General features: G+C 49.7%; 11 protein-coding genes across 11 annotated transcripts; 6 read left to right on the forward strand and 5 right to left on the reverse strand.

Annotated features, from left to right (window-relative positions):
* Window positions 1-1,102: 1,102 nt before the first annotated feature.
* Window positions 1,103-2,220, reverse strand: V1518DRAFT_205090 (uncharacterized protein). The gene is made up of 2 exons (XM_066900903.1): window positions 2,047-2,220; window positions 1,103-1,977 (listed from the first exon to the last, which is right to left on the reverse strand). Exon 2 carries the CDS (start codon window positions 1,943-1,945, stop codon window positions 1,418-1,420), a length of 528 nt encoding a protein of 175 aa, XP_066760738.1. The 5' UTR covers window positions 1,946-1,977; window positions 2,047-2,220; the 3' UTR covers window positions 1,103-1,417.
* V1518DRAFT_205052 (putative FAD-dependent oxidoreductase) lies at window positions 1,792-3,475 on the forward strand. Its single transcript, XM_066900902.1, has 7 exons — window positions 1,792-1,872; window positions 1,930-2,112; window positions 2,174-2,290; window positions 2,368-2,424; window positions 2,478-2,891; window positions 2,945-3,263; window positions 3,316-3,475. Exons 2-7 carry the CDS (start codon window positions 2,029-2,031, stop codon window positions 3,372-3,374), a joined length of 1,050 nt encoding a protein of 349 aa, XP_066760739.1. The 5' UTR covers window positions 1,792-1,872; window positions 1,930-2,028; the 3' UTR covers window positions 3,375-3,475.
* Window positions 3,476-3,695: 220 nt separating this feature from the next.
* On the forward strand, window positions 3,696-4,692 carry V1518DRAFT_413611 (cytochrome c-like domain-containing protein). The gene is made up of 3 exons (XM_066903353.1): window positions 3,696-3,794; window positions 3,873-3,928; window positions 4,078-4,692. Exons 1-3 carry the CDS (start codon window positions 3,779-3,781, stop codon window positions 4,330-4,332), a joined length of 327 nt encoding a protein of 108 aa, XP_066760740.1. The 5' UTR covers window positions 3,696-3,778; the 3' UTR covers window positions 4,333-4,692.
* An 817-nt stretch (window positions 4,693-5,509) lies between these two features.
* V1518DRAFT_413616 (major facilitator superfamily domain-containing protein) lies at window positions 5,510-7,250 on the forward strand. Its single transcript, XM_066903354.1, has 2 exons — window positions 5,510-5,768; window positions 5,831-7,250. The coding sequence occupies exons 1-2, from the start codon at window positions 5,536-5,538 to the stop codon at window positions 7,104-7,106; spliced, it is 1,509 nt and encodes a 502-aa protein (XP_066760741.1). The 5' UTR covers window positions 5,510-5,535; the 3' UTR covers window positions 7,107-7,250.
* Window positions 7,251-7,513: 263 nt separating this feature from the next.
* V1518DRAFT_371827 (uncharacterized protein) lies at window positions 7,514-8,917 on the reverse strand (the record flags this gene model as incomplete). Its single annotated transcript, XM_066901368.1, has 2 exons — window positions 7,514-7,962; window positions 8,089-8,917. 2 exons carry the CDS (start codon window positions 8,915-8,917, stop codon window positions 7,514-7,516), a joined length of 1,278 nt encoding a protein of 425 aa, XP_066760742.1.
* Window positions 8,918-9,418: 501 nt separating this feature from the next.
* Window positions 9,419-10,861, forward strand: V1518DRAFT_413619 (uncharacterized protein). Its single transcript, XM_066903355.1, has one exon. It carries the CDS (start codon window positions 9,826-9,828, stop codon window positions 10,579-10,581), a length of 756 nt encoding a protein of 251 aa, XP_066760743.1. The 5' UTR covers window positions 9,419-9,825; the 3' UTR covers window positions 10,582-10,861.
* Window positions 10,862-11,735, forward strand: V1518DRAFT_413620 (uncharacterized protein). Its single transcript, XM_066903356.1, has one exon. It carries the CDS (start codon window positions 10,933-10,935, stop codon window positions 11,605-11,607), a length of 675 nt encoding a protein of 224 aa, XP_066760744.1. The 5' UTR covers window positions 10,862-10,932; the 3' UTR covers window positions 11,608-11,735.
* V1518DRAFT_440790 (uncharacterized protein) lies at window positions 11,624-16,207 on the reverse strand. Its single transcript, XM_066906419.1, has 3 exons — window positions 15,750-16,207; window positions 14,017-15,693; window positions 11,624-13,966 (listed from the first exon to the last, which is right to left on the reverse strand). The coding sequence occupies exons 1-3, from the start codon at window positions 16,112-16,114 to the stop codon at window positions 11,740-11,742; spliced, it is 4,269 nt and encodes a 1,422-aa protein (XP_066760745.1). The 5' UTR covers window positions 16,115-16,207; the 3' UTR covers window positions 11,624-11,739.
* A 1,234-nt stretch (window positions 16,208-17,441) lies between these two features.
* Window positions 17,442-19,607, forward strand: V1518DRAFT_413627 (uncharacterized protein). Its single transcript, XM_066903357.1, has 2 exons — window positions 17,442-17,963; window positions 18,025-19,607. The coding sequence occupies exons 1-2, from the start codon at window positions 17,569-17,571 to the stop codon at window positions 19,292-19,294; spliced, it is 1,665 nt and encodes a 554-aa protein (XP_066760746.1). The 5' UTR covers window positions 17,442-17,568; the 3' UTR covers window positions 19,295-19,607.
* V1518DRAFT_413630 (uncharacterized protein) lies at window positions 19,309-20,588 on the reverse strand. Its single transcript, XM_066903358.1, has 4 exons — window positions 20,202-20,588; window positions 20,009-20,115; window positions 19,797-19,909; window positions 19,309-19,692 (listed from the first exon to the last, which is right to left on the reverse strand). Exons 1-4 carry the CDS (start codon window positions 20,392-20,394, stop codon window positions 19,599-19,601), a joined length of 507 nt encoding a protein of 168 aa, XP_066760747.1. The 5' UTR covers window positions 20,395-20,588; the 3' UTR covers window positions 19,309-19,598.
* Window positions 20,581-23,718, reverse strand: V1518DRAFT_206071 (uncharacterized protein). Its single transcript, XM_066900904.1, has 4 exons — window positions 23,559-23,718; window positions 22,565-23,507; window positions 21,960-22,511; window positions 20,581-21,908 (listed from the first exon to the last, which is right to left on the reverse strand). The coding sequence occupies exons 1-4, from the start codon at window positions 23,588-23,590 to the stop codon at window positions 20,778-20,780; spliced, it is 2,658 nt and encodes an 885-aa protein (XP_066760748.1). The 5' UTR covers window positions 23,591-23,718; the 3' UTR covers window positions 20,581-20,777.
* Between the last annotated feature and the right edge of the window lie 36 nt (window positions 23,719-23,754).

Raw genomic sequence — 23,754 nt, forward strand, 5'->3', positions numbered from 1 at the left:
ACGCAAGTCGTTATTGGTGTTGGTGATCTCCGGCCCGACGGCGGCGAGGATGGCAGCGGGACGGGGAGCAGGTAGAAGGACTCGGTGATTCTGCATGTTTGCGTAACCGACTCAGAAGGAATAGGGTTCGACGCCCCATCGTGTATGATACGAACAGCACTGCAGCTGCTCACGAGGACATTTCGGCTCCGCCGCCGCGAGCTCCTCGGCCCAATTCCACTCCCTGTCGTTGGTGGTTTCTGATTACCGCCAATAGAGAGACCGTGCTTTGCTGTAGAACTGGTCTGCGAAATCATGCGTAGCGCGAGCACAGCGGCACCCGTGGAGTCTCGTTTGACTCTAATCCAGGATCGGGCATGGGCCGAAGAACGGTATTTGACAGCTTATCAAGCCACTTCGACCCTTGTCAGAGCAGTGACGTTTCTTATCGCACCGATCGAACAGCAGCGGCTGCTAACCGTCACAAAATTAGAGACTTCAAGAGCTCTGTACTGCCATGATCCATGTTCTCCGTGCAGGGCACGTTCACTGGCAAGCGTGAGGACCCGCAGGGAGAGAAAATATGATGTCGATCGGCATTTCTTGCCGTTGCAGAGTATCCTCTGATGTTGACGTCCGTGACAACACATCGAGCCGTCATCAGTCATGGCCGCGCTCTCGGAGCCTTATTCGTTTACCTCGTCTACTTGCAGTTAGCCAGCGATTACTATGTCGTATTTCACCATATTCGACAAAGTGCTAACGCCAGAGCATGTCAACTTCGCACGCGCGACCTTGTTAGCCCGTGACAAGCTGGACGCTAATGACTTTGACGGCATGGCGGAAGAACACGCACACCGGCGGGCAATCTAAACAACTATATACTGCAATAGCTACGTCACAACATACGTTGACGTCATCGCACAAGAACAGAAAGTCACACTTCGTAAAATCTTTATTTTGTGAGATCAATTTGCTGATCAAAGATGAGCAGTATAAACTCTACTTGGCCGGCGCGCACCATAACGTGGACCACATTCTGATTGAGAAGTGAAAGTCCAAGAACTGCAGATTGCGGCAAGAGTTTCTAAAAAGAGAGAAGTCGTTGGATTGTGAACGACTGGGTAGGCACGTGACAGCGGGAGCACGAACTCGCTTCCCCGCAAGCTAGAGAACGAGTTTAAACAAATCAATAGCGGATCTCAAGCAATGCTGCAGTAGGCGGATATGTTGGGTTAAAGTATTTGAGCTGAGACGCATTTTGTCGATATGACTTCCCGCTTATACCGAGGTCGGCAATCTTGTCGATCGGCGACGTTGGATATGGTAAGAAGTGATGAGACAAGTCCTGCACAGTACCGATCGATAAAGCGGGGTCGAGACAAACTAAATCTTGCGTACAGGCAGGTCCGCCAGTTGGTCAGTATACGACATCAGCTCAGTCAATATAATCACCGCAATATCGACTCAAACGTCGAGATCTTGCCAGCGCAGCAGACTGTTGGGCTGCTGTAGCGTTGTCACCGTGGTCCTCGTTATTCGAGAGTTTTAAGTCCCGAACTCCCAAATGCCAGGTTCGAACAGCCTCGACCCGAAGATGCCGGCGCAACTTCATCAGCAGTGAGTCGGAACGGCAATATCTGGCCCAAATGTCGCGTAAACTATAGAAACTGACGATGAAGAATCCAAGTCGCGCGTAAGAGCCATGGAATAGCTGTCCGGTGAAAACAACTGAACTCCCGCCGTACAAGCTCTCACTCGAATGCCCGACAGTATTTATCAGATGATCTGATCTGATCCATAGATATGCCAGACAGTAAACAATTGGAACACTGAAAAATTGGTTGGAGAGACCAAAGGTTGGTTTGAGGACCCAGTAGATTGTATGTTCGGGTAAGTACACTGGACAGATATCCGGACGCTGGATCAAAGCTGAACACCATCGTGCAGTAGTAAGAGTCACCATATTTGACGATATCACTGTTCTGCGCCTCCGATCTCAGCGGTACTCGAAAAACAAGAGCGACAGTCTATGCATACAAAAAGACCATGGCCGATTTCACTCACCTCGTAATCGGCGCCGGCGTCGTCGGTCTATCCATCGCTTCACGCCTTGCACGACGAGGTGCGCAGGTATTGCTTGTCGAGCGACACGGCGCAATTGGAACAGAGATATCAGCACGCAACTCTGAAGTTATTCACGCAGGACTGTATTATCCGCCAGAAGTCCTACGGACGCAGCTGTGTATCAAGGGGAAGCACATGCTGTACAATGTCTGCCAGAAAGTTGGAATTCCCTACAGGAACTGTGGTGAGTCATGATCCTGATACAGGTGCAATGACAGGCATGCTAAAAATTGATGTGCGGGCAAATGGATCGTCGCGCAGACGGAGGAAGAGCATGAGAAGCTGACGCATATGCACGAGAAGGCCAAACTATTGGGTGTATGTCACTACGGCTGTGTAAGACGATGAAACGCGTTACTGATGAATTACAGGTGCCCACGACATTCATTCCTCTTGCGAAAGGAAAGGAGATCGAACCAGCGGTCAGAGCGCAGGTTGCGATTCTTGAATCTTTATCAACCGGAATCGTATCTGCGCACTCACTGATGGAGTACCTCAGCGGCGAGCTTGACAGTCATGGAGGTGATCTGGCGCTCTACACCTCGGTCGTAGGCATAGACTACAGCCGAGCCAGCAACCTGTATAATGTCGAGTTCAAGACCGGTAACCCTGATGAGAAGCAAGAGACCATGTCTTTGAAGTTTGAGAGCGTGATCAACTCCGCAGGATTATCAGCGCCGACAATATCGAACATGCTGCTCCCAGAAGAACGGAAGCTCACTGCATACTACGCCAAGGGAAATTACTTCTCCTACGCGTCGTCTCGACCAAAAACAAAGAGATTGGTGAGTCCAGATCCCACAAAGCGGATGTGCCACCAGCCTCCTGACATGCATAGATATACCCGTGCGCTCATGGACACACTGGTCTCGGGGCGCATCTCACGCTTGATCTCGCCGGCAGGATCAGATTCGGGCCGAACGTACAGTGGGTGTTATCGCCGAACGACCTCGTTGCAGACGGGAGCCAGATAGACGAGTTCCACGCTGAAGTGAGCCGGTATCTGGAAGGGGTCGACAAGTCTGCGATGGCGCCAGACTATGCCGGAATCAGGCCGAAGATATATCCCAAGGAGCACGAGGGGTTCACCGACTTTGTCATACGTGAGGAAGAAGGGTTCCCAGGGTTTGTGAATCTGCTGAGTATAGAGAGTCCTGGTATGTGTGCACGCCGAGCGAAGAGTATGGGCACGCGGACTAACAGACGCAGGCCTGACGTCGAGCCTGGCGATCGGTGAATACGTCGAGGGTCTTCTGTATCGGCAATGATGCCTAAACCGCTTTAGCGGGAGCCGGCCCGGGCTGCGGGAAGTGGTCTGGGGAGCGAGTGGCGGTGCGCTCACGTGAGTGGTACGGGGCCCGTTGCTGCGGCGAGGCGGACGGAGTAGAGCCAAATTAGACGGGCGGTGATTGGGCGGAACAAGCCGGGACCGGGCTTCGCGAAATCCCGGGGCGGCTGTGGTGTGGCTTATGGGCGTGGCGGCCAATGGCAGCACGCGCAAATCAGAGCCGCGTGGTTTCTGTGCTCTTGGACTGCGTCCGGGGCGCGCACGCGCTCCCGGTTTTTATACACTCTTTTTCCTCCCTTGTTCTTCCCACCCGCCTCGCTGTTCATCCGGACTCGTTCCTCCCGCCCAATTCCTTTTCATTCAAGCGCCCGTTAAATACACAAAATGCCTTACGCTCCCGGTATGTGTTCTGACTGTGACGCTTCTGCGATTGGCGCGTTTGACAGCGCGGTGGACTGACATTTGGTTTCCTATATAGGTGATGCTGCTAAGGGCGCTGGTCTCTTCAAGACCCGCTGTGCTCAGTGCCACACTGTACGTTCTCCACTTTGCCTTTTCGAGATGTGAGCGCGAATACGAAGTGATCGGCCGCGTGTCTATCATGCTGGCGGAGATCAGTCTTTGATTCGTCGTCGACGCGTTTCCACCACTCCGGGTGCATTTTTGCTAACCTGTTTCTACAGCTCGAGGCTGGCGGTGCCAACAAGGTCGGCCCCAACTTGCACGGTCTCTTCGGCCGTACTTCCGGTACCGCCGAGGGCTACACCTACACGGATGCCAACAAGCGGGCTGGTGTCCACTGGGGCGATGACACCGTCTTCGACTACCTCGAGAACCCCAAGAAGTACATTCCCGGCACCAAGATGGCTTTCGCTGGCCTCAAGAAGCCTAAGGACAGAAACGATCTCATCACCTACCTGAAGGAGGCGACTGCTTAAATCGCTCAAAAGCAATCCATTGTTTTTCCCGTTCGTCATCATGCGTCGTCTAATTTATATTCGGCTACCTCCCTATACAGTTTTGTGAGCGTGCTTTATTGGTGTTTCGTCTCTGCTAGTTTTTATTTTCTTCCGATTCACTTTGTAATATAGATTCAGAGGGCCGTGTTGAATATCGCGGATCATAGTGTTTCGCTGTATTTGTTCTGGAGTGTCTTTTGGCATGCGGTATTACGTCTCCAATGAATGTTTCATGATAGCTCGGTCTCTCTTAACCACTGCTTCTGTGGACAGTGGCGAAGACGGCTAGACAGTTGATAGATCTCTAGTGCATGAGAACAAAAAAAGTTATAAATCTCTCTTCATTAGGAATTGGTGGCGACTCGTTGAAACGCGTACGAACGTAACAGTGACGCGCGCTTGCGGTTACATTTCGCGTGCCGACGCGTCTAGGCCTGCCTCACGGCTGTGGGCGGAACTACATTGCGGTCACGGGACCGGCTGTTGCCACGAGCCCCTTGGCGTCAGCGCGGAACAACAATGACCCGGGCCCACCTTTCGGCTGTGTTGTTATACCCGGGCCTAGAGTGGGTCGCTCTGGGTGGCAGGAATGCCAGCGAAAAAGTCACGATGGTGCGCGCCCCCGTGGACGAGCGGAGTGCCAGAGATTGGCCCTAGCCGTGACAGCACTTTAGTCCGAAACCAAAAGTGGGCCAGGACTCTCGTTCCCGCGCAACTTAACGGTCTCCGCAGTTTACATGTCTGCACTGGACTGCATTGTTTTCTGGTCTCGATCGGCGAGCTGCCTCGCAACAGACGCGCTGGCGGAGAGAGCCGACACGCCATAAAATTGTGTGACGAGGCTGCTACGTCACTACTGACAAAGCACCGATCGTGCAACTGCGACGCGTGCGCACAACCAGGCCATTTTTTGTGCTGGCCTGGGCATTTCACCGCGACCTTGGAACTGTAAAAACTACATATTAAAACCGTGCACCGGCGGATACGCGTTCCGTCGGCTCCGCTTAGCAATATGACGCCTAAACGGGAAGTCGTACTTCATGCCAGCTTAGGCTGCGGTCTCCAAACGCCGCGCCTAAAATATCTTTCGCCCTTCCCCAGCGCACTTATAAAGATTGCCACAGTGCTCTGCTCCCTCAGCTCTCGTAGTGTCTTTGCCCATTTCCCGTTCCCGTGCTCGCTATGTCTGCGACGGAAGTTGTCACCGTCTCCGTACCCTCTGCGGCGATAATCCTTCAGGACATCCCCAAGACTGATCTGATCCACGCGATCTCCGTCACGGACCTGCCCGATGGCGCTCAGCTCGAGCGCAAGCGCGACGCGCCGGCGTCTGTGCTAGATATCGACTCAGAGTCTGACACAGACAGCAAGCTCGGCATGGAGCTGGGTTCCTCTAAGAAGTTCTCATTCAAAGAGTGCGTCCTCTAGTAAACTCCTTGATCGCCGAGTGACGGTAGATTAACGCCGTCATCTTCAGAATCCCAAGAAACAGAGGACGACTGTTCGCCACCTGCTGGATCATCGTGTCAATCGGCCTGAACGATGGATCTGTTGGTGCTCTCCTCCCCCAAATCGAGGCTTACTATAACATCAACTACGCGATAGTATCCACGATCTGGCTTGCTAACTCGATTGGTTTCATCACCATTGCCGTCGTCACTCACTGGCTGTACTCACGGCTTGGACGCGTGGGCATGTTCGTCCTCGGCACGGCTTTTCTGACCATGGCATTCGCTATTCTAGCGCCTGGTCCTCCATTTGGCGCAGTCCTGGTGGCCTTTTTTCTTTCTGGCCTAGGTGCCGCTCTGGTCAACTCACAGGCAAATGTTTTTGTCTCTTACCTTCAGCATACCGAGGCTATGTTCGGTGTCATGCACGGCAGCTATGGAGTCGGTGCCACATTTGGTCCCTTGATCGCTACGGCCATGGTTGACAAGGGCATGCTGTGGTCGCACTACTATTTCATTTTGCTCGGTATGAACTTCATGGGCGTGATTTTCGCCTTCTACTTCTTCCAAGGATGCGACAAAGATCTTGGCACAGACTATCTGCTACATAAGAGTAAGAAGGAGAAGGCGGCTTTGGCGGAGAAGCAGGCTATGAACCTCGAGGCCGGCATCCCGTATACTTCTGAAGAGGAAGGGCCATCAATTTTCAAGCAAGCAATTCGAAGCAAGACCACATGGCTTGCTGCCTTTGTCCTCTTGTTCTACCAAGGCGCGGAAGTATCTATTGGTGGTTGGATCGTGTCCTTCATCATCGAGACGCGACATGGCAACAGCTCGACGTCAGGTTACATTGCTTCTGGCTTCTGGGCGGGTGTCACCCTCGGTAGATTCGTTCTGAACCCCATCATTCCGCACCTCACTACTCCTTACCGAGCAATCTGGGTTCTTATTGCTTTTGCTATCGCCTTCGAGTTTTGCACTTGGTTTCTGCCGACTGTTCTCAGCTCAGCTGTCACAGTCGCCATCGTCGGTCTCTTCGTTGGACCGATGTGCCCGTCAGCACTCTCCGCCGTCAGCGACATTCTTCCCCGCAGAATCCAGACCGTGTCGCTGTCGATTACAAGCGCGTTTGGTTCGACCGGCGGCGCATTGTGGCCGTTCGTCACTGGTATCCTCGCACAAACCGTCGGCACGTACGTTGTCCACCCTGTCGCCATTGCGCTCTTTTTCAGCATGGCGTTCATGTGGTGCTTCGTTCCGTACAACGTCACTAAAAGACTCGCTGCTCAACGAAAGGTTGCGTAAGTGGCTGTTATGCATGACGAAGGTTGGGATTGCAACGCATATGATATGATTGGGAATAGCATTTGTTTGGAAAAGGTTTTGGGATTGCGTTGGATTGTACACGTCTCTTAAAATAATATATAATTTAGTTATGTCAAGTCTTGGTTGACTTATCATTATAAATTTCGCAAAACTTGCCTAGAGTTGCGAATCACATTCTCCCACGGTTACGCGCTCACTGGAATTGAAATGACTTATTGAGTGTATTGTCAAGGGAAGAGCAGTAACTATACTTAAGCAGTCATGGAAATATCAGACTGTCGCACAAAACAAATTAATATCGCTGCTATTTCATAGCAACAACTTTTCTAACTTCATGAATCAGAATTTCAGAATAGTGGTATAATCATCCCCTACGACAACAGGTATCAAGATATGTTATCCGGCAGTTTCACACCAAATGACGTGATTTTAGTACCCCACTGGGTCAATATGCTGATCCAAGCCGTGGCGATCACAATTTCAGGAGAGATTTTGTCAGTGTCAATCGCGATACGCCATGTCATCTCCTTCGAGATCTTTGATGCATGCGCAATGGTTTCGCGAACTGTTAATGCATCAATAAGAGCAGCGGCAGAGGTAGCGCGTGATGACGACGGCGCGGAATGTCTGCTTGCAGTCGACATGGATTGCAGAGACGGTGCGTACGACATCGGTACTGAGGACACAGAAATGGTGCGTGAGGGTATATTAATTCGTGGCGAGGCGGGTGGTGAGGCGCCACTTGAGCGACGGAGGAGAGGAGACGTGTTAGCACTGAGGGCAGGACCAGCTGGACGACTGATGGTCGCGTTGCTAACAGATCTTCTCATGCGCGCTTGAGAGGGACCACGATATGCGGGCGGTAGCATGGTCGGATCGGACGTGGATACGCCAGAGGGTGGGATCGAAGACCCAACGACCGAGGCGCTCACCCAGTCGGTCGGCACTGCGACGCCTGCACGCATGGGTACCAGCGCGGGGCTTCCCACCGCAGGGTCAGTAAACAGGTACTCTTGTGCCATGAAGATCTTGCGTTGGAGTAAACCGTACTTGTTCCACGAATACGGTGCGGCTCCAGACAAGTAGAACGTTCGCAGCGTGCCCTCTTGAGGCGTCCAATGCTTCGATACCTTTCGGTACGTCAGACCACCGCCGCCATGTGGGTTGTTGAACAGGATGTATTTTCCGGGTCTTGCGCGTGCCGCAATAATGCCCGTGCCGACGCCGTACCCGTCTTTCGCGCCCGCGTAGATCGTCGCGAGATCGCCGCTGCCGTCTTCGTATGACAAGGTCCAGGTATCCGAGTGTGCAGAAGGGCGAAGAAGCACGTAGACCTTTTCGCCCTGGTTGTTGTACACGTGGATGATCCTGCGGTCGGTATGCGGTTCTGGCTTTAAAAAGAAGATAGCGATTGACGGCGTGTCTTCAAGCAGAGTCTTGATTTCTTTGTCGGCTTCTCTGCGAGTGAATATATTTGAGGGAGGAGGCGAGTCGCCAGAGTCAGATGCACGCAATGCCGTTCCAAATGTACTATTACGACTGGCGGCTGTAGTCAAATTTGCAGTAGATCCGCGCATTGCGTCAGACGTAGTCGCAGCCAAAGTTCCGTCCGCACCCGCACCTTCCTCGCGACCCTTAACCGCGGAGACAAAGACATTGCTGATTTTCTTGACCTTCTTCTTGATAATAAAGTGAACGCGCTCATAAGATCTGTATCCAACCACGATCGCGTTCGCGACCCCCAGACCAATCTGAGAGGCTACCCATCCAGGTAGTCCTGGCAACGGCATAGAAATTCCGAATTTGATGCGCTGAACAATAAGTCGTGGAAAAGATGGCTGGTTGGATAACTTCGGGGTGTCGTCAGTCGGACGCGGGAATTTGTCAAACTGACGATCGTGTGCTCGTTCAATACACGGCTGTGCGTAGAGGCTGTATAGACACTCAGTCCAGTAGGTGAGAGCTGGAATTGACCGACAATAGCAGGTCCACAGGTACGCGTAAACAAGAAGTACTTCAAAGTTCTCAAACGAGCTTCTCAATACCCACAGAATAAAACTCCAGTCTTGAATGGTATCGCCGATGACGCCGAATTCGAAGCTCGAAAACACAAAGGTGACGAGTAGTGCGCACAAAATCTTCCGAAGCTCGAAAGCCGTGGCTAATAGTAAATGCGGCCGATCCACTCGCTCGTCAGTAGCTTGAGCAGCAAACCGGTGCTAAGGATATAGAATTGTCCTGCCTCAATAGGCTGGGTTGTCGGAAAGACTGTGAAGACGATGGACGATCGATGGCACGCAGCGCGGATTGCTGACGCACGGCGCAGTTTGTCGCAGTTGCGAATCTGACGGCCCGCGATGACATCTCTTCGGGTTAGGGCCATTTGGCGTTCGACTGTCATCATGAGAGACTCGGGGAGTCGCTATACAGGTAGTAGAAATCGGTGTTATAAATCAGTTGATGCGAAGACTTTGCAGCACTTGCGTAGTACGGACTACAGAGTTGGTGCACGGCTGGAGTCTTCGACTAGGTATGGCCTCACGGCTGGTCGCTTCGCGCCGCGTGAGTGTCACATCGTGCTCAGCCGCGTCTGCCTCGAAAGTCAGCAGAGACATCCTCAACTATATATGTTGCTCCCTACTGTGTGTATGAAATTCATTTCACCTTTGTTCTCATTCATATTTGACCATCTCAATATATGAAAATGTCTACTTTAACGATTATTGGCTCCAATGGACTGATAGGCCGCGCTCTCGTCGACTCTACGGCTAGCATCCTGTCCTCGTCCCCTGCTGGACACATTCCCGGTATCACTGATGTCGCGGCTCTTGCACGCCGTCCATTGATCGATTTTACGCTGCCGTCAAAGCCTGAATTTGCAATGACTATTACTCCTGATATTGGTGCCAGCATTCCAAAGTCCACAACGGTGCTGTTCTCCGCTCTCGGGTTGACATATCAGAAAGCTGGATCTTACGCTGCGCAGCGAGCTGTTGACCATCATCTTACTGTCGAGATTGCAAAGAAGGCGAAAGAGAAATGCGAAGGACATCTTACGACATATATCCTGGTCACGGCGCTCTTCGCTAACTCGAATGCGTGGTTCGAACATCAGCGCATCAAGGGCGACGCGGAGAGGGATATAATCGCTCTCGGCTTCGACCGTACGATCATTCTACATCCCGGCGCAGTCTTAGGGACCAGGCATTTTGCTACCCCAGAGGAAAAGAAGGAACACGACCGAGGATACTACACGGCTGCACTGCACGTGGTCAAATTTCTGCTCAGCACGCCGATTTTACAGAGATGGGTTGCCGCCGCAAGTGTCTCCGATGCAGATATCGCAAAAGCGACAATTCAGTTGCTGAAAGACACAGATAAGAAGGGGGTTGAGATTTATTCTTGCACGGATATGAGGAATTTGGCAAAAAAGTACGAGGAGCAGTCGATGTAACTGTAGAACCAGCAATTTGACCGTACGGCTAACACAGTACTATATATGCGAAACCACCATTCGCGTGACCGTATCCCTGTCATCTATCTTCGCTTCGTTTCTTCGAACAATTGCAGTTAGCACGTATTCTCCTCATGCCTAGTCCCACTTGTATTTCAGAATCATCGCCACGCTTATCGCAACACAATTGGCAGTCGGCGTTGCGGAACCGGTTGTTGCCGTGCTTGATGACGCAAGATGCGCGCCGCACCGTCAGACATGATTTAAAGTCGGTTGTCCTCGCCTTCATCTCAGTCGATCAACCTATCCTTTGCGTGGTTCTTTTTGGCACTTATATATTTACCTAACAAAATGTCTACGTTAACAGTTGTCGGCGCGACCGGTCTCGTCGGATCGCAGTTCGTGGCGCTCGCGCGTTCGACGGCACTGCCAAACATCACCGCAATCACCGCACTCTCTCGTCACCCTATTGAGTCCGCCGCCGAGTCCGTCGTCCCCTTCACCAACACCGTTACTCAAGACCTTCTTGCTTCCCTTCCATCAACCACAAAGATTCTGTTCTCTGGACTCGGAACCACGAAGGGTACCGCCGGCTCGTTCGAGAAGCAGTATGACATCGACTACAGGCTCAACCTCGAGATCGCCAAGGCCGCGAAGGCTGCCGGTGCTTCCACCTACGTTATCGTTTCCGCGTCCACCGCATCTGCAGACTCGCGGATTGCGTACTCACGCATGAAGGGCGAGCTTGACCGGGACGTGTCTGCTCTCGGCTTTGACACCACAATCATCCTTCGTCCTGGCTTGATCCTCGGGGAGAGAACCGAGAATCGTCCTGCCGAGCGCATATTCATGAAGTTGTTTTACGGACTGGAGAAGGTCCCTGTTATCGGCGGTATGCTGGCAAATGTCGGCAACAAGGCAGAGGATATCGCAAAGGCTGCGCTTGTCACAATCCAGAACGGCGAAAAGGGAGTTCACATCATCGATCCGGAGAATATCAACAAGCTCGCCAAAGAATTTAAGTGAAAGAACACAATTTTGATTCCCAATTATTTGTGACAGCCAATGATTTAATGTTCAACTGTAACACGAAACAAACAAAAGCATAAAAACATTACCAGTTACTCCCTATGCTGGAACGATCAAAATCAAATCCGTTTAAGTATTAACAAAGTCGAAAATATGCGAACTTCCATCCACTAAAACCTCGACAACTTTTTCCTGTTTCCAATTAACAGTAATACCTTTGTTGTCCTTTTGTAAATCCGAAAATTGGAAAGGCTCCTTCAGCTTTCCAACAAATCTGGGAAAGACTAGGTCTCGCCCAGGTGAACTACCTGAAGTTCCCGCGTATTCTATGTAGCGGTGCTCATGATGCTGATAAAAAGCGCTGTGGGAAGTATTATTTCCACCAATACTTTGGATGAGGCTCAAAAGCGAATGCCCCAGCTTCCACACGTACACCTCTTTAGACACACGGTCGATTCCAAGCACGTGCCTCCCTTCCGGCGAAAATTGTATCTCGAGACACTGGTTACGCGCGCCCTCAAGTACAGCCATTTGAGTACCAGATCTAAGATCGTAGACCAGTACAACATCCGGTTGAAGAGCAAGTGCCAGACGTTGTTGTGCGCGATGAGAAGCGATGACAGGAAACGTAAGTACCAGAATGTTGAATAACGACGTTATACTGCTCACAATCTTATTCCGGATGGCTGTAACGGCAGGATCAAGTGCCGCAACCATTGCATCCACGAGAGGGAAAAGCCTATCGATAAACAGTTCCGGATTTCGTCGAACAGCATAATAAATCAAGCGAACTGCGCCAATACGAGTCTGTGCATCCGCAGCTTTTGCAATGATCTCAGCACATATTTCTATCAACCGGTTAATAGAATGTGTTGCAATTGACAGTACCGATGCGACTAGAATCTCATGCCGGTATATATCGTCGTTACTAAGAACAGTTCGGTTCTCATCAGAGATTGCAGAGGACGGGTCATTTGACATGTTTGTAGTCTTCTTGCTCGACAACGGTGTCGGATCAGCAGCGAAAAAGTCGATCAGCCGAGAAATTGTAGAGTCCGTTGAAAAAAATTTATCGTCGCCCCAAATTGTCCATCCTTCTCCAACAAATTCAATGGCAATATTTTGAACATCCTTTGTCTCTTTGCTGTCATACGCCGGACCTCCGCTATTGTTAGCGTCTTGCCGATGCAAAAGGTACTCCACAGCGGTCGCAATTTCCCTGTGTGTGACATGGGACACATATTTTGCGTTTGCAATAGCGATGCTACTCAGAATAACCACGGATTGGATCGCAGAGTCGGTGAGACGTCCAAAGCAATTGTCGCCCTGAAAACCTCCCATAGCATCCCTTAGATTGTCCCCCATTTGCGAAAATATTGTTGGGCTCGACTCGTCTATGACCTCGTCCACTCCAGCAAGATCATCGGTATTGCCCGTCATCACTCTTTCAAGCTTCTGAAAACTCAACCTTCGTTCTTGTGTCGGACTACCACTCCCCGTCAGAGTTCGTCTTCGAGATAAGGAGCGATGTCGGTTATTGTTCTCAGGAGGAACGACTCCTGGGAGGAGAATGCGCCATCGCGAAATGGTCAGCGACAGTTCCTTTGGACGGTCGTCGAGTTGCTTGATTCGTGCAGCCAAACAATCGCGTGCCGCGATTCGTATATCCGAATTTTCCGTACCCCAGAACCTGGCAAACCCGCGGAGCCACGGTCTTTTATAGAGCTGACCCTTAACCTTCTCCGAGACATTAAACAGTACCGCAGTGAAACGATGTAAGTAAGCTTCAACAGCTTTCTCAAGTCGAAGATCAGAATCTGACTGATCCTGAGCCAGTTGAGCAGTTAAAAGTACACGTGCCAATGCAACACAGATTAGATACACGACTGACGTTATTTCTCCGCTGACCTGAAGTATATCCTGGTGCGCATGAAACACAGTCAACGTGTTCCCAATTCCACGAGATCCTAGTGTAGCTGGAATCGACGTCAACGAAGTAATAGCACCCTCGCCGCTGTTTGGCATTGACGAAAATTTTCTCAAAAATAATAACTCGATCATCTTCTTGTTATCAACGAGATCTGAACTGAGATCGATTCCATCATCTTCGTCAAGACTTTCAAACACCTGCCAAGAATATAATGCCGAAACGATTGCCTTTGCTGTCGTGATAGAGGGCGGGATTTCAGACAGACCATTTCTTGGCTCTTTGATGGTAAAACTGGCCGTCGTCCGATTGATGTCTTGCAGTAGCATGCACACATTCACGAATACTGTGGAAGATCCGTTGATTGCATATCTCGCATCTGTATACATCAGCTTATCCTCCGGAATTGTAGGCCGCAATTTCATGAACCTGCAATAGTTAGATGCGGTGTTTTAAGCTCTTACTGAAACTAGACTTACGAAATTTCCCACTCCTCCTCATTTTCTATGTTGATCTCGTTCTGATTTTCGATTTTGCCATTTCGTAAATTGCATAACCTGCCGCAGTAATCCTCGTACAGAATCACCAGCATATTTGAATCTTTTGGCGTTGCCATCAAGCGAATCTGTGCATAGTGACCTGGAACAGTAAACACATTCTTTAACTTTCGAAGATTCACTAAGCAGACTGTACCATCGCGCGATGCAACAACGACAATATCACGGATGTAAGGATTAGATCGACCAGTGAGAGGTAATGAATAGAGAACTGGCGATCCAGATAATGCAATACGATGGGAAAGCTTCCAATTCCGCGAATCAACAAGGTATACGTTACCACTACTGGTACCAATTAACAGAAATTCGACTCCATTGCATGTTAAAACGGAGGAAAGTAGAGAAACTTTGCAGCTGGTTTCGGGAATCTCGATCGTTCTCTCTGGCGATTCAAATGCAAGCAAATAGCGAGTTAAACTGTAGAAATTGACGTAGATTCCGCAGCCGATTGCCAACATGCCATTGAACACAGTGCTAGAATCGCAAGGACCAGATGTCGGACTTAGCTCAGGCGCCGCGTTAAGACAAGTAGATAATGAAGAGACTGACGCATATGGTAATCCTCCAGGGGGACTGCCACTGCTTTCATACGGCGGTTTTACCTCAGTTAGCAGTTGGCCCTCCATTCTGTCTGTTGCAGGTGGTGTAGGAGGTGCAAATGATTTCGCAGGGGACTTCAGCTGAAAGAAGTGGTGCTGATGATGTATGGAATATGACTTCTCGTTCCACGTGAAAGTTCTTAGATCGCCTATGCGATATCGAATCTCACCATCACTGAAGAAAAATTCAACAACAATATCCTTAAGGTCGACGGCCCACGGCGTTAACAGAATGTCTTTGTGTGGTCGATGCTTTGTGGTGTATGAAAATGACATAGTGAGAGTGTTTACATTGTTTGGCTTTTTGCTGGCAGGAAGATTGTTTATGATGCAGTTGGTTTTGCCAAGCGCCTTGTCAATAACCACAAAGGTGATCTCGCCGGTATTAGTCCATACACCGAACCAATTGCGATGCTGATCGTCAACAGCGTCGCTGCAAGATGCGCCTGCGATATCTGGTAGCTTATGATCACGCACAAGCGCAAACGAGTCCTCTTCCCATTTGTAGAGACACCATCCACTCGTTTGAAGTACAAGCCACATAATGTCGCCCACGTTGTGTACAGCTATAACTGAACCGTAAGAATGATCTCCCAAATTGACAGCTGAGGAATCGTGCATAGTTAACTTGCTAATACGGCGAGTGAGGGAGCGCCTTCTTGGCTTGTCCGGAGGCTTGAAAAGAGAGACAGGCGCACCAAGAGCAGTAATACGTTCTACTCTTGCTTCGTCCGGCCAAATTTTCCAGTGTTCACCATGTCCTGAGGAGTTGAGTGTGACCATGCGTTCAGCGAACAGAGGAAATGGAATCGGCCAGGTTGGGAGAAGACCCTCCATGATGATGTGCGGTTCCAGAGTAGCTTGGTGCAGTATTCGAATTTCCGTGGACTTTCCATATATGATGACGTAAACATCAATAGGTACGATGCCGTTGGGTCGAAAAGGCACGGAAGTGGAAGTCAGCACGCGTCCCGACGGTAGGGAGTGCTTCATGATCTCCCTAGATCACAGTTAAAATCAAAACATTGCAAAGCCAAGAACATAAAGTAAAGTTACCCATTTTCTGCCGCACTGATAAGCAATTCAGAAAGACCATCGGTGTCTTTTGCTGCTATTCGCCGAAGCGCAACGACAGGTGATTGTCTATGGCCGGCAGTTGTCGAGAGAGGTGTGAGGGAGAACCCATCGTCCCATTCCAGAATTTCAATGGCACCGCTGGCTAAACCAAGAATCACACCTCGGGAAAACACAGTCGCGCATGTGAGAACAATATCGGATGGTAGATGAGCGAGCGCCTTCAAAAGATCCGCAGAAGGGGTCTCGTCAGTAGGTTCGGGGACTTCCGCTTGCTTTGGCTCGAAGACCTCGGCGTAGGCAACAGGCCAGTGAGTAAATGGCAAGATCACCGGTGCAAGTGACATCTGCTGAAAAACTGCACGCGTAACGCGGCACCTGAGAGCACAAGAACAGAACGAGTAGAACTGAGAAGAAAATAGTCGGTGGTGGTCCTGATCTCGTGGATGAGTAGCTCGCGACTAGAGCAACACGTGCCCTGAACCGGTTCCGGCAACGCGTTGGGCATCTATGACGTGGACAGCCGCACGCTTCCGGCGCTGGTTTCATTCCCGGTTCAAGATCCGGTTCAGTCTTGTCTTCGATTCAGTTATCTATCAGATTCAGCGCGCTTGACGACCCTGCTGCTCTTGTTCTTCTTGTTTTTCATACTGCTCGTTTTCGTTCAGCCACAAGAAGGAGCACGCAATGGGTATATGTTTTTCGTGTGCACGGCAACAAGATGGCGATGACTTGTTTGTACGTATGTTTTGTGCTTCTCCCGGCGCGGGTCTATGTTAATGTGCAATGCAGCCTCAAGAGCGAACGGGTCTTCTAGACGAGTATGGACCGACGTACGTACCGCAGTTTCCGCGATATCTTGAATTCCTGGTTAACTATAATATTAACAGGAGTATGACTATGCCACCCGAGTCGATGCCAGATGATGAAATAATCAGCCGGCGAAACGCAGCGCGAGCACGAATTGTAGCTCTAACCGAAGAGTGAGTACTGATATGATGCGCCTAGTGTACTTTGTCTGACCTTTCATGAATAGGAATTTGATTGATATATTTACTGTTGGCACTTCCGACAATCGGATAGAGAGTCGTGCAGAAGTTGACTACAGGTATAACCTATCCCATCCGTTTGCTCTGCGGAGTCTGACGCTAACGATTCTGTCTAGATCACTACTGGGCATGATTGAAGTCGATGATATCAAGAAAAAACTTGCTTCGCGGGAGGTAGTTACGCTTCACGATTTGAAACAAGAAGAGAGCGCACTGTTGTTGGCACTTGGTAGAGCCAGCAGGGCCTACGTCGACAGCTTATACAATATCAAATCGGTCGGGCCGTTAATTGTCAAGCTGGAAGACTGAGATGACTTGTGGCGAAAACGTAATAGAGGGAGGGTATCGGCACATGGCAAGTGGGCCGACCATTTGCATTTGCTCATGTGGTTTAGCTACGGGCGCGAAAGATCACAGGATTGCAGGAACTGGCGTTTTGTTCTTTACTGCTTGAATTTTTGTATGAATAAATTGGATCTGGTTTACTCAAAGATAATGTCATCATTTAACCTCGAATCAATTGAAATGAGTATGAGTCGCTCGTGGCTCATGATCGTGGTCATAATTTTATGAAGAGCACGACATTCAGGGGGCAGTTGGTAGCATTTCACCAGAGCGGGAAGAACAATGCGGAGACCCTGCCCGACGAACGGGTTGACTAACATTTCGACGCGCTCCCATCAGCAATGCCTGATAGCTGAGCAAAACTGCCGAGGATCCATACAACTCCAACTTGATTTACAGCTGTCAAAATGCTATTGGAACGGAGAAGTTTGTATTTACTTCGACGCGGGCGCCGCGGTATTGCAGAGCTCTTTTGTACGCCAGACCAAACAACAACGATATGTCTTCGTCTTTCAAAACCTCTATCGCGGAGAGACTTGTCGCCTATTACTCCACGAGCAAATAATCAACAGAGATTTTACTCGATCGCGTCTCTCGAAAAGTTGCGTGAGCTCCCAGCGACCATCGACTCAATTCTCTCAAGGGCAGCCAAAGAGGAACTCCGGGAAGAAGACAAGATAATAGTACACGGGTGGATACGAACTGTTCGGAAGCAAAAGAGTATAGCATTTGCGCAAGTTTCAGATGGATCGTGCAGCGAAAGTCTTCAGCTTGTGTTTTTGGATCCTAATGCCGCATCCAAGTAAGTCTTCTGAGGATATGACCGAACACCGTAACATCGACGATATTAACTGAAAATGAAGACTGGGTACTGGTATGTCAATTAAGGTCACTGGAACACTTCAAGTCGCGCCGAATCGGCCCTCGAACCCTTACGAGGTCATCGTCAGTGAGCTTGAAGTTTTGGGAGGTCTCCCCGAGAATGACGCATTCCCTCTACAAAAGAAGTATATGACACCGGAATACCTTCGTCGAGACCATCCAGCTCAGCGTTTTCGGACGTCGGCACTTGCCACGGCGATGCGATTCCGCTCTCGATCTGTCGCCGCACTGTCGGACTATTTTAACAGCCATGAGTTTGTGCAGACGCATCCGCCGCTCATTACGTCCTCAGATTGCGAAGGTGCTGGTGAAGTTTTTACGATTGTTTCAGAAAGCTCAAAGACTCCTTTTTTTGGACAAGGGGCGTATCTCACTGTTTCGACCCAACTGCATTTGGAAGCAATGATGATGGGACTGGCGCGTGTGTGGACTCTGACACCTGCTTTCAGAGCAGAAGAGAGTATGACCAGCAGACATTTGAGCGAGTTTTGGATGTTGGAGAGCGAAACGGCATTCGCTAATGATTTAGAGGATATCATGAGTTTGGTGGAATCTCTGATTAGGCACACGGTCACCAAACTAGCTGAGGAGGGCGAGATGAAGAGAATCATGGATCTGAAGACCTTAGTGAACAGGCACGCCACTCAAGAGAAAGTGGAAGAAGGCGAGTTCGAGGAAATAATTACCCCAGAGCAAATCAGCGAGCGATGGAGCAGTTTGATTGGCTCGGAGAAGCCGTGGATGCGAATTAACTACGCCGACGCCGTCAAAGTACTGCAGGACGCGGAAGTTAAGAATATTGTCAAATTTCAGCATCCAGTGAAGGACGGCGAAAGCTTAAAGTCTGAGCATGAGAAATGGCTTGCCAAACATCACGCTAATGGACCTGTCTTCGTTATGCGCTATCCTGCCAGTATGAAACCGTTCTATATGCTCCCATCGCCAGCTTCGGAATCTACATCGTCTGCATACGCCACAGTCGAATGCTTTGATCTGCTTGTGCCAGAAATCGGCGAACTTGTGGGCGGTAGCTTAAGAGAGCACCGACTTGACGTCCTTCAGGACGCCATCTTCAAATCTGGTCTCGACGCCTCTGCATTGGAGTGGTACGTACAGCTTCGGAAGTGGGGATCAGTGCCTCATGGCGGTTTTGGCATGGGATTCGAAAGATTTCTGTGCTACCTCGGAGGCGTGTACAATATTAGGGAGGTCATTGCATTTCCTCGCTGGATCAACCACTGCGCTTGCTGATCTGCTGACAGCAGGCTCCTTATTGTAAATATATAACTCTCACTCACATGTACTGTTACAGTGCATAATCTCGCAGCCATCATACGCATTTCATGTTAATAGAATTTTTGTGTGCTATCTGAGCCCGTCACAAATCACAGACAACGCTGGCGGAGTGGATAACAATAATTACATGTCAATGAAAAGTGAAGAGGCAACGAAGTATCCTCTTTCCAGCGCTTCGGTGCCGTCATAGACATCTAGTCCAGATCCGCCGATATTCTGATGCGTTCTCCTGAGACGCGTCGCATGCCTGCCAGGCAATTTAAAAGCGCATCTGCGCGACGACGCCCTCAATTATCATAGAAAAAGTGAGAATATTGCACATATTCCAGACAAGCGAACGAACCAAGCTCACTCTATGTTGTATTAGAAACGCGATATCAATCAGATAATAGCAGAGTAAGATTTGAGTGCAGGAGAGATATTTGATAGCAGATACTAACTGGAAATAGTTGCTTACCCTTCAGACGACACAAAGATGTACAAAGTGTTGAATAGAATGCGGAGGACAGCGTAGGATATTGCATACACATTTTGTTTATGAAATGGTACTGGGGATCCGTTCATGATAAGCTGTCGACATGATATGGTTAGATCTCACCTTCAAGATTTCTTGACAATAAGCGATGATTCGTTAATGTTGAACCAGAATATGAACTAGAGAATACTTACCACCGCCGCGACAAACAGGGGAAAGCATTCGTGTCCATTGCGGTGTGCGCCTTGCGCTTTCATTGCCATTTGCTGTATATGAATCGGTACTTTCTTTGTCGTCAAACCTTCATATCCAAGACTTGTCAGATCTCAAAATTCATATTTTCATCTCAATGTTATTTTTAACATATGAGGATGTTCTGTGCTGTACCGTTGAAGTTTGAGCGCGGAATGACATTGCTGAACGGCGCGCCATAGAACGCGATCAGAAGCACAGAAAAGGTGTGCGGTAGCAAACCAATAACCCATACGATCGGAATAAAGAGTCCAGACATGTTGTAGCACACGACGGAGTGCTCGAGTTTCCACAAAAAGTGAGTGTAAACCGAGCATACCGTCGACATCCTGGCATGTAGTTGCCCTCAGAAGGGAGCACCACTCAGAAATTGATTTCACGACTCAGAGGGTATCAGCAGTATCTCACGCGCTCGAGTGCGCGGAGGATAATTTGGTTTGAAGGCCCTGCTTCCAAGGACTGTTGCTGTAACAAATATAACAAATATGAGACTGCTATTGCGTCAGTGGTCTGCTCTGGTGCGGTCGAGAAGGCGGATCAAAACAAACCAGACCGGTATCAAATGATCACAGCGGCTCGTCAACTTTGCGCCATCAACATTTTATTGCGTACCAACTGCAAATGGAGATGGAACTTTTACAGTGTATTAAATAAACATTATGATATCCAACTTGAATAAAATCTCATGTTACAGTTAACAATTTCGTCGTACTACATAATTGCGCAATCCTTCTCAGGCTTAGCCATGGGCACCCCCATTTCCTCAAATGTGGTTGGTGCTAGTTTTGCCGACTTTGGTGGAGGCGCTGCAGACACTGATCGGACCTGGGTATCAAGCTCATTTTGCATGCTGGTAGCAGGCAGCGACTTGCGGCTAGCGGTGCTTGAGCGGTCGCTCTGTGGCGGCGCATAGCTGGACACACGAGATTTGCGGCGTAACGAACTGACTGATATGGAAGACGTACTTGATCGGCTATCTAGTTGCAGGGGCGAGCGGCTCGTCCGATTGATCTCTTGATCCTGTGCGGTTCCATATTGTTGTGTATCTACTGTGGGAGGATTGGTTGTCGAATTCTGTTCTTGTACAAAGGACTGCGATCTGTATGTATCGGCGACGGTAGGGAACATGGCGGACTGGCCAATTGATCGACTAGGCGAAGATTGCCGTGGTACGTACAAACAGTCGATGTCCGACTGCATGTGACGAGGTGACTGCTGCGTAGGATAATACGGTGATTGGCCCGCTCTGCTTAGCGATACCTGGAGCTGAGGGCTCGACGAAATACGTCTTTGTGGACTCGGCCGTCTATAGCCAACAGAAGCCGCATTTGCCTCGTCAGTAGTAGCATAAGGAATATTGACACCGATGGTATTGGGAATCGATGTATAATCGGAAACCGGCCGTTCATTTGTCTCGCGGAACTGCATTGGCATAGATACTGTTCTGGCATCTTGTGGGTACCCTTGATAGCTTATTTGTGGCGGTTTCTGGTATGAGTAATTATACGAGTTGCTTGCCACTTCCGACGTATCAGCTACCGGATCATAAAATTCTTCCGATGACTGCGAGCTTGCCGTAGTCGGTCTGTACGACTCCGCAGCTCCTCCATATAGCGAGCTTTGTGCTGAATGCTCAGAAGAGTTCGTGGAGCTGCTAGTATTGACAGCTGCTACCGCCGCCACTGCGGTCTGTTCAGTAGCTTGTTTGTTGGTACGGCGAATTGTCATTCTCCGTTGAGTCTCGACCACGCCGTTGACCAGACGCGTATGGTCGTCTCGAGAAAATGGACGACTTGAATCATTAAGCCGTTCGATGGCGTTCTGGTTTCCTCTCTCTGCAGCCTGGTTGATGGTTAGAGTATGACGGTAGGCTCCAAGAACAAGCACAGTTACCTTTCGATACCACATTTGCGCAATATTATCATCCTTCTGCACAGTGATTCCGACCTCGTAAAAATACCCCAACGCAAAGTATCCGCGCGCGTTTCCCAGATCAGCCGCCGCCTTCGCATAGTCGAACGCCAGAGGCTCGTTTTTGGGCAGGATATCGTCGTCGCCAGCAAGAAACCAAGAGCTGAGACCCATGTACGCGTCCAAGTTCCGTGTCCGACTAGCCACAGCAAAGTAATGAAGAGAGACAGCTGCGTTATATTCACAGTCCAAGTTCTCCTTCTGGTATGCTACACCCATGCGTACTTGAGCCGGACTCCACCCAAACTGAGCTGCAAGCTCGATATAGTACTTCGCCTGGGGTATATCGATGTGAATTGTAGGCAGTTTCGATGCCCAATCCGGTAGCTCGCCAGCAAGAAGCTGTCCATACACAAAGGCAGGCATAGGGAAGTCCGGATCCACGTTCTCAGCTGCACGTCCAAGATAATACAATGCCTTTTCCGGATCAACAGCTTGATGGTCCGCACCGCGCATGTAGATACATCCCAGTGCCTGGTTTCCCAATGTTAGTAACTTCCAAATAAGAGCAAGAAGTGCAGACATACATAACACGATGCGCAGTCGTTGGATTCCTGTCCTCGCAGGAACATGTACATCGCGTCAGAGTATCTCGCATCGGCCTCGTACATGATACCGATATAGTAGTTTGCACGAGCGTAGCCATGATTCGCCGCAGACTTGAAATATCGCTTGGCCCGCTTAAGATCCTTTTCGATACCAAATCGTCCTTGGTAGCGCCATAATCCAACGTTGTACTTTAGCTTGGGTAGATCTTCGTCAGTTAACTCCGCAATGGTGGTCTCAGCCAGACTGACTATGGAGCTGTCGTCCTTAGCAAAGAGATAAGCAGACGACTCTGAGAGATGCAAAACTTCGAGAGCCCAATCTAAACGTTCACTAGGTGTATGCAAATTGTTTTGCATTTTTCGAAGTCTTCGAATAAGCGTAGGATATGATACAGGTAGCTTTGGCGACGGATTCGTGACGTCCGGAAATCCGTCTTCGGGACGGAAATCAGAATTTGTTGAAGGTGCTAGTTGTTCCGGAGAAAGATTGTCCTCGTAGTAAAGATTCTGAAACATATTGGGTTCCTCGGTCTGTAGCGCTTGTACTGGTAATGTTGTGTCATTGTTCAAGCTGAGCTGAGTGATTGGAGTAGTTGTTGGCGATTCCCTATTATGCTGTCCCTCAAATTGAAAAACAGGCGGAGTCAGTGCCTGACTTGAACGTGAGTAGCTGCTGTTTTGGGACGACGGCCGCCGTATATCGCTAACGTACAAGCTCGAGAAGTCTTGATTCAGAGTGTTGGAAATACTAGCGTCGTAATGAGGACTGTTGGACGAATAATATTGTCCGGAGTAATGGCCCGCGGTAGCGAGTTTTTGCTGTTCTCGGCTGTTGTTCCCATTGCGACTATTGTTGACTGTCAGGTAGGGAGTGTCTTTGAACAGATTTGTGTCGTCGTCGCCAAATCCAAGATTCGTTTGCCTATGATAGGTTAGATGCCAGATTTGTACAAAACAGGAATCCCCAAATTACCTCTGTGGCTGCGGCGATTCATAATAAGACATATTTCTTCAATCAAGCCAAGCTGCAATCACTAGGGAATCAAGAAGATGCGCTGGTAGGAAGAATGGCAGCAGGCTGAGCAGCTAGTCGAGCAGCAAGGCTCGCGCACTGTCGTTCCTTCGTAAGCTCTGAGTGCTTTGCAATAACAGGTTTGCAGGAGGGCTGT

This window comes from Limtongia smithiae, assembly GCF_038497785.1.
Source record: "Limtongia smithiae strain NRRL Y-17922 unplaced genomic scaffold V1518scaffold_3, whole genome shotgun sequence".
In the NCBI taxonomy this organism is placed as follows: domain Eukaryota; kingdom Fungi; phylum Ascomycota; class Lipomycetes; order Lipomycetales; family Lipomycetaceae; genus Limtongia; species Limtongia smithiae.